Source organism: Sapajus apella, unplaced genomic scaffold (genome assembly GCF_009761245.1).
Source record: "Sapajus apella isolate SASKATOON/1434 unplaced genomic scaffold, GSC_monkey_1.0 scaffold49, whole genome shotgun sequence".
NCBI lineage: Eukaryota > Metazoa > Chordata > Mammalia > Primates > Cebidae > Sapajus > Sapajus apella.
In genome coordinates, this window is record NW_022436989.1 from 12,960,896 (window position 1) to 12,969,960 (window position 9,065).

The 9,065-nt window shown below is 45.2% G+C and overlaps 1 protein-coding gene across 2 annotated transcripts; it reads left to right on the forward strand.

The window, feature by feature from the left end:
• Positions 1-329: 329 nt before the first annotated feature.
• On the forward strand, positions 330-5,630 carry IRF2BP2 (interferon regulatory factor 2 binding protein 2). Of its 2 annotated transcripts, none has more exons than XM_032242312.1 (2): positions 330-1,394; positions 2,033-5,630. In XM_032242312.1, the coding sequence occupies exons 1-2, from the start codon at positions 392-394 to the stop codon at positions 2,746-2,748; spliced, it is 1,719 nt and encodes a 572-aa protein (XP_032098203.1). In that variant the 5' UTR covers positions 330-391; the 3' UTR covers positions 2,749-5,630. The 2 variants fall into 2 exon arrangements, with proteins under 2 accessions (XP_032098203.1, XP_032098202.1); XM_032242311.1 differs by having other exon boundaries at positions 334-1,442.
• The last annotated feature ends 3,435 nt before the right edge of the window (positions 5,631-9,065 follow it).

Here is a 9,065-nt window from a genome sequence, read left to right on the forward strand (position 1 = left end):
CCGCGACCTGCTGCGCTCCCCCACGCCCGCGCGGCCCGTCTTCGCCCCGGTCTGGAGGCCCGCCGCGGCCCCGGCCGAGCCCCAGCCGCCTCGCCCGCCGCCCCGCCGCCCCGCTCCGCCCGCCCGTGCCCGCGCCGCCCGGGGGGACCTGCTGCCGCGGCTGCAGCCTCTCGCCCCGCGCCCGCCGCCCCTCGTGCACCGGGGGCGCTGCGCGGGCGCCGAGCCTTCGCGGGCTTTGCCGCCGCCGCCGCCTTTGCGGCCGCCGCCGCCGCCGCTGGTGGGGGAGACGCGGGGTTGGGGGGGGAGGAGGGCGCGCGTGGTGCCTGTGGGGGGCGGCGGCGGCGCCCCCTCCTCCTCCTCCACCTTCTCCGGCGCGGCGGGCTCCTCGGACATGGCCGCGGCGGTGGCGGTGGCGGCCGCGTCCCGGCGGCAGTCGTGCTACCTGTGTGACCTGCCCCGCATGCCCTGGGCCATGATCTGGGACTTCACCGAACCCGTGTGCCGCGGCTGCGTCAACTACGAAGGCGCCGACCGCGTCGAGTTCGTCATCGAGACGGCGCGGCAGCTCAAGCGGGCGCACGGCTGCTTCCCGGAGGGTCGCTCCCCGCCCGGCACCGCGGCCCCGGCTGCCGCCAAGCCGCCGCCACTCTCGGCCAAGGATATCCTCATGCAGCAGCAGCAGCAGCAGCTCGGCCACGGCGGCCCCGAGGCGGCCCCGCGCGCGCCGCAGGCCCTGGAGCGCTACCCCCTGGCGGCCGCGGCCGAGCGGCCCCCGCGCCTTGCTTCCGACTTTGGCGGCAGCCGTCCGGCAGCGAGCCTGGCCCAGCCGCCGACGCCGCAGCCGCCGCCCGTGAACGGCATCCTGGTGCCCAATGGCTTCTCCAAGCTGGAGGAGCCGCCCGAGCTGAATCGCCAGAGCCCGAACCCGCGGCGTGGCCACGCGGTGCCGCCCACCCTGGTGCCGCTTATGAACGGCTCGGCCACGCCGCTGCCCACCGCGCTCGGCCTCGGCGGCCGCGCTGCCGCCTCCTTGGCCGCGGTGTCCGGAGCCGCGGCCGCCGGCCTGGGCTCTGCACAGCCCGCCGACCTGGGCGCCCACAAGCGGCCGGCCTCGGTGTCCAGCAGCGCGGCAGTGGAGCACGAGCAGCGCGAGGCGGCAGCCAAAGAGAAGCAACCGCCGCCGCCGGCCCATCGGGGCCCGGCCGATAGCCTGTCCACCGCGGCCGGGGCTGCCGAGCTGAGCGCTGAAGGTGCGGGCAAGAGCCGCGGGTCCGGAGAGCAGGACTGGGTCAACAGGCCCAAGACCGTGCGCGACACGCTGCTGGCGCTGCACCAGCACGGCCACTCGGGGCCCTTCGAGAGCAAGTTTAAGAAGGAGCCGGCCCTGACTGCAGGCAGGTTGTTGGGTTTCGAGGCCAACGGGGCCAACGGGTCTAAAGCAGGTAGGGGCGGCTGTGGAGTGAGGGGCTCTAGGGGAGAAAAGGGGACGGAGAGCAGAGGAGGGGTGGTTTTTTCGAGTCACCATTTTGCCCCAGCCCAGAAACAACAAAACACCCCACTTCCTGATTTGCCTGAGGCGGAACCAGCGCTTAGTGGCAACGTGTTCATGTGCTGAAGCAGCATAACAGAGATGAGTCAGACTGGGCTGATAGGCTCTGACACGGGGTTTTCCTTTCCCAGCACATTCTTGGATGGAAGCATGTGGGCACCAGTCACCTTTTAACCTATTGGGGGACATTAGTAGTCACATGCCCGGTGCAATCCTAGGGTACTCTTGTGCATGTGTAAAAAGGCAGTTACAAGTATGCCATTTTCACTGGCGCTGTTTTACTAAATCAGTCTGCTGCCTCACAACCCCATACATCTAAAGGTTTTAAGTTGCATGTGCACTTGAAACTCGAATGAGTCTTTTCTCCGTGCTTTTAGAGAGGAGGAATTCTGAAACGAGTTTTGTGTCGGGTTAGGAAGAGGGATTCTTTTCAGTGCACTGTCGTTTATGTTTCCTTTTTCTTTTCTTTCTTTGTGTTTCCAGTTGCAAGAACAGCAAGGAAAAGGAAGCCCTCTCCAGAACCAGAAGGTGAAGTCGGGCCTCCTAAGATCAATGGAGAGGCCCAGCCATGGCTGTCCACATCCACAGAAGGGCTCAAGATCCCCATGACTCCTACATCCTCTTTTGTGTCTCCGCCGCCACCCACTGCCTCACCTCATTCCAACCGGACCACACCGCCTGAAGCGGCCCAGAATGGCCAGTCCCCCATGGCAGCCCTGATCTTAGTAGCAGACAATGCAGGGGGCAGTCATGCCTCAAAAGATGCCAACCAGGTTCACTCCACTACCAGGAGGAATAGCAACAGTCCGCCCTCTCCGTCCTCTATGAACCAAAGAAGGCTGGGCCCCAGAGAGGTAGGGGGCCAGGGAGCAGGCAACGCAGGAGGACTGGAGCCAGTGCACCCTGCCAGCCTCCCGGACTCCTCTCTGGCAGCCAGTGCCCCCCTGTGCTGCACCCTCTGCCACGAGCGGCTGGAGGACACCCATTTTGTGCAGTGCCCGTCTGTCCCTTCGCACAAGTTCTGCTTCCCTTGCTCCAGACAAAGCATCAAACAGCAGGGAGCTAGTGGAGAGGTCTATTGTCCGAGTGGGGAAAAATGCCCTCTTGTGGGCTCCAATGTCCCCTGGGCCTTTATGCAAGGGGAAATTGCAACCATCCTTGCTGGAGATGTGAAAGTGAAAAAAGAGAGAGACTCGTGAGTTTCCGGTTTCAGAAAAACCCAATGATTACCCTTAATTAAAACTGCTTGAATTGTATATATATCTCTATATATATATATCCAAGACAAGGGAAATGTAGACTTCATAAACATGGCTGTATAATTTTGATTTTTTTGAATACATTGTGTTTCTATATTTTTTTTTTTGACGACAAAAGGTATGTACTTATAAAGGCATTTTTTTTCTTTTGTTAACGTTATTAGCATATCTTTGTGCTTTATTATCCTGGTGACAGTTACCGTTCTATGTAGGCTGTGACTTCTATGTAGGCTGTGACTTGCGCTGCTTTTTTAGAGCACTTGGCAAATCAGAAATGCTTCTAGCTGTATTTGTATGCACTTATTTTAAAAAGAAAAAAAAGCCAAATACATTTTCTGACATTGTAAGATTGCCTTACTGTCTGTCATTCCTTATTGCTGGCCCCTTTCTCAGGCCGGAGGCCAAGTGGTGGAGAAGGAAAAGAAATGAGTGAGCAGGCATGCAGTCAAGTGGGCATGCCACTGGGAACCACCACCAGTTTACCCTGAAACATGGTCCTCAGAGGAGTAGGAAAGTAGATTTTGAATCTCTATTTTGTTCTTAGAAGTTGGGTTCCTGAGATACTGATGACTGAGAGTGCTGCTGGGAAATTTCCAGGATTGTGTGGTCTTTTGGGGTTTTTTTTTTGTTTGTTTTTAAGACAAAGTTGACCGCTGTTCACTGTCCACGTGATCGGTTGTAAGATTACAATGCTGCATGCTAGTTGGTTACATAAACACAATTCCAGTGATGGAAGGCGGTTATAATGGATGGTGGTGTGTACAAGATGGCACTGCCATCTTTGAGCAGAGCCCGACTCTGCAGCGCCACTTCATCTTTTTAAACACCCTAGAGGTCTGTTTGTTGTTGCTGTTGTCCTTTATTTTGAAAGAGTTGCAAGAGAAGTTAAAGTCCAGGTGAACTTGGAGATTGTGGGATTGGTTTTGTTTCTGTTTTGTTTATCATTTACCTGTAGTGCTATTGCTGTTGATACTATCACCTATACCCTATTTCTAGTGAGTGCTGAATACAGTATGGTACAATGACAGTAACGGCCGCGTGGTGCTGCCAGGACTGCCCTTGGGCATATCAGTGACAGCCCAAATGTGGGTGGAGGAAACCTGTAATTTCCTTCTTACATGTGTTTGAAATACCAAGTGAATAATACTGTTCTGGAAAAAAAAAATGATAAACTAGTGGAAATTCAAGAAATTAAGGGTTTTATATAATAGGCCCCACCTCTCAAAATATTTTTAGAAGTCTTTTTGTAAACTAATTTCTTTTGATCACTATTTTGCATCAGTAAAATAATTTTTTAAAAACCAATAAATCATCAGTTATTAGAAATAGTTGTCTCACAGTGATACTGGTTTTTCTTTTGTGCTGTTACGATTTAACGTTGACAGGAACACTATTTTAAATCCTTATGTTCAGGTGTTTGTAACTTGGCCTTATAATTAGGCTGAATCATGGCTTCAAGGTCTACAGTTTATGTGTATGGTTCACAGCCTCGCTTCTGTTTTCATTTGCAAACACAGATTTTTACCAACTTTGGGTTCTTTTTTATTTACGTGTTTTTCTTTTTAAATTGTTCAAAATATTTTTTAATGGTCAAGTTACTAACACTTGAAAATCAGATACTGCACCAAATACAGTATTTTTTCGTAGTGTTTTTAATGAGTGCACCTATTATTACTACCGTGCGAGAATTCATGTTGCCAGTCATTGTTATATTACAAACAGACTTGCATGATTAACCAGTTTGTTGTTACACTTTTTTTTTCAAATTGGAGTATATATGACTCAGTTCAGACTGGTCTCTTACGTGAATGCACACATGCAGAAATGCAGAGTCTATTTTACATGCCCATAAAGACATTTGTAAAGAATTCAGCTATTACGGTCTGTTGTATAAATGTGTATCTAGGCACTTCATTATAACTGGAATTTGACCTCATAGATGTTACAACTTGATCAGTCATTTGACCTAATTTGTGGTAGCTATCTGTATGTTTTGCAATCTCAATACAGATAAGCGTTCCAAAAAGATTAATATAGAACCATCCTGCTGTTGTGGATAAGTCTATCCAGCTGTGGAAAGGGCATCCTGTGGTTTCTCTGTACTGGTGTTGAATGGGAGAAGAATATGAACAGCTTTAAAGAGCTGTGTATTGTGGTTACTAAGATTAAAAAACAAGATATGCATGAGTCTCACCGGCCCTTGGGTGGCCTTTGTGGAAGGCTCGTGGCTGGAAAGTGTTGATTTGGGTTTTCTGGCATTCTTTTAAGTTAAAAAGTTAACACTGGGACATGGGTTTGATCTTTTGTTGTACCTGATGACAGTGCAGAGATTCTCCACAGCTGGATAAAAATGTCAGAAAGCTACTTACTGTACATGGGCAGTATCAGATTTCAAATCCTAATATTTCATCTGTGCTTTTAATACTTAAAATATTAGGGGATGGGGTGTTGAAGCTTTCCCTTTTTTGCTTTAACAATTTATAGAATTTAACAGATGTACTGTCTTTCATGTGGCCTCACATTTAAAGTTATGAGAACATACACATGGTTTACAACTTTTACTATATACCTTTCCTTGGCCACCAAGTATTTTAAAAGTGTGCCACCTTTTAACCTTTACTTTTTTTTAAGTTGAAGGTGATACTTTTTCTATATATGATGAAACTCATGTCAACTGAAGTGAGTGTAATCTCAGATAACGTTATTATATTTTAAAATCACGCTATGGAAATATCACCTGAATTCTGTCATTTGTCAGATTTACAGTACCTTTTTTTCTTTAACTTTTAGCATTAAATAAAAATAAAATTGGGAGCACTGAACATTTTCTGAGGCCTTTTTTAATTTTTCTAAAGCAAGCTTAGAATGGCTATTGTTTTAATCACTAATGGCAATGTGACTAAAGGATGTGTGGGTTTGGGGTTGGGGTTTGCCTGAACTTCAGGAGATAAAAGACATGAAACAAAAAGGCAACTGATGGTATGAAAAAGAAGTGCCAGGGACTGGGGAAAGGGCAACTGGATAGGGGATACACATAAAAGAGCTGAACCAAGTACAACTAGAAAGCAGTTGTTTATTTTTCAACTAGCAGTAGAGCCAGCCATTCTGCAATAGTAGTTTGGAAGGAGAAGATAGTGAGGACACTGAAAAGACTGTCAAGACCTGGAGCTGATCTTTGGAAGGCTTTGGAATAAAACAGCTACATTGGGTCACAGGAAATGCATTAAAGACAGAAGGGATTAAAAAAAACAAAAAGCGCTACACTTTAGAAAGCTTAGAAATGAAGTGAAAGCCAAAGCCATGTATGAGCTTTACTGCTGTCCTGAAATCTAAGTGTGTATAGAGATGATGGGTAGAAAGCACCGAGACACATTTTACTATCTACTGTCATATCGGAAGACATTTCCTAGATGCAGCTTTTACTCTCTTTATTGATTAATGGCTTGGCAGACTTTCCTGTGAAAGGAAGTTGTGAAACTTATAAAGAGTTTGAGGCTAGGATATACAGAGTTACTGTATGTTTTGAATTAAACAGCAACAGTGAACGTGTACTTGAATATATTTACACTAGGTGTGGTCCAGTAACTAGGACGGGCCCATCACTGTATGTTTTCATAGTTTTTCATTATTAGTAGTACATTTAAGGCCATTTTCAAGAAACCATATTCTTAGCAAGTTATGGAGTATAATAAACAATTTTTCATTTAATATTTAGGTTAAAAGAAATAGGCTGAACTACTAATCAGTTTTTTCTAACATAACAATGCTACATTTTATTTTTAATGAAATTTAAAATCATGCAGCTTGAAAAGACATTTTCAAAATTTCAAACCTCTTCCCAAAGATAGGCTTTAATGCCTGCATTTAGTTTTCAGTTAAGAAAACAAACCAGACTCTTAATGTGGCAGATGTCTTTGTTTATTCCCCAAAGGGGGAGTTGGGGAGAGTTAAAAGGAAACTATGGAAATCCTTTTTTAATTCCTAGACTTTTAAGTCCCCCTCTACTGAAAATTATTTTGCATATGATTTATAGATGGTTTTATTTGGTTAGTGAAGAGTAAAATGTTTCTCTTCCTGATTCCTAAGTGTATACGTGGAATCATTCAGAAAAATGTTCAGTTGTGTGTAGGCCACGAGAAGTCCTGAGTCACCCTCATTTGCTTGCCTTTTGTTCATAGGGAACAGCATGAGAAGACACGCCTTTCCTCTGTCACAGACCAAGGTCAGATGCACCAATGAATGGAATACATATTTACCCAATTTCTCATCTGGAGTTCTAGAAATGGGGGGGGAGGGGGCGGAGGATGTTTTAACTCCTTCAATGCCACTGGTTAGGCCTCTGACAACAATAGTACTACAATCAAGTAAAAATTACGGGTGTGACTTTCCAGATTACAAACTATCTAGATCCCTTGTTGCTGTTTCTGTTGACAGCCTGCATTTTCCTCAGTATGTCTGAACCCCTCGCTGTAACTTAAAAGGCACACAAATAGACAATTTATAAATTAAGAGGTCAGAAGATGGAAAATGAGTAGATTTATGGATTATCTGTGGATTCCTCCATTAATCCTCAGATAAATCCATAATTTGTCAGGGATATCCACACTACCCCTAGTTATTAACAAATTAATTTATACCTAATTTAACAGTGAAAATTGTTTTAACTCATTAGAATGTCATCTGCTCCCTCCCCATGTCAATACAACTTAACCTAAAATGCTTGATTTGAAACAGCTCTCCTTTGATTTGTTGAAGTGTAGATTCTCTCTAAAAGATTTTAGAATACAGAGTCTGTATTTACACTGGTTTTTATCAGAAAATTGTGCACATCTGCCTGATACAACATAAAAAATCCATACAACCCACAGAAAAGGTATTTTAGGGCAAACAGTATACCTTAGATTATTATTTAGAATCATTTAGACATTGTGTCTTTAAAAGCTGTTATTTTGAATCCAAAAAACAACTGAGTAAATTTTCTTACTAAACAACCCTATTAGAATGGTATAAACAATTTCTTCTGTAAGACAAACATTTATTTGAAAAACATATAGAATGGCACTATACCTCATGCTAACTCAAAACATGGAATAATAAATCTTTAGCACAAGTAAAACATCACAAAATCAGCATGCAAAGCCACTAGGAGATTATTTCTGCCTAGGTCAGATAAGTCTAGAGACTAGACAACAGGATTCCTAGTTGAAATTGAGAGCTTCAACACAGCGGTTGCTCTCATCCTGTGAATGGGCTTTCAGAAGTTAGATTGCGTAATCTAAAGAGCCTCCTCCAGCGGCTCTGCAGACGCCCTTGATGCTGAGATAAGACATCCTGTATAGGGTAATAATGTCACATTTGAATATTTCTAAATATAGTTTTACATTTTGGGGGAAATGAACTATGTTACATAATCTGTAGATCACATCAGTTAACACTTTTACTTAGCAATTAGTATTTCTAAGTATATCATCACTGGTTAGCATTCGGATGTCCATCACGCACAAAAAATGAGTTAGGTTTTGTTACTGAGACATTCAGCAACTTTAGCAGATAAATATTTAACTCACTGCAAATTCCTCTGCAGTATTATCGAAAACATCTTTCCCATACCAGTTCAAATACAGTATTTTGAATTGTGTATGTGGCTATTTATGTCTGTGGGGGCGTTAAAACCCCAGAAACAACATTTCACCAGAGCTAAGGGGCTCAATTTATTTTAATGCACGGAAAGAGTTTATTAAAAGTGAACCTCAAATTACTGAGGTTTTGCCTTCTTTAGCTGTATGATTTTTAAAGTATTTGCCATACTAATAAGAGTTCTGCAGAGAAGTGACATGCAGGAGTAGATTGTCTGGGTCAGACTAAATCAGCATTTCTTTGGCACAGGCTTGGCTTGGGCCGTCTGTGTTTTCCTGAGCCTGAGCCGACTGTATGTGTGAGCTGCAAAGCTGAAAAAGGCTGTTTTGTGAGCTGTAGCCCAGGCTAAGAGTCCATTACCCCCATTTTGTTATTTCTGCCTGCAAACAGCAATTCAATTAGCTTTTCTGGTGATAAAAGATAAAGATTTATTGTACCCCATATACAATTGAAATCAGAATTTCACAGGAGGGTCACAGTCATTAGAGAAGTTTTGGAATACTATTCTAATAAGCACCATATGGGTTGTTGCTGTTATTATTTAACACCTACTAAGTAGGCATCTCATTCTAGGCTTTGAACAGCTGAGAGGCTAGCTCCTATCTTTTGGGCAGCTTAAA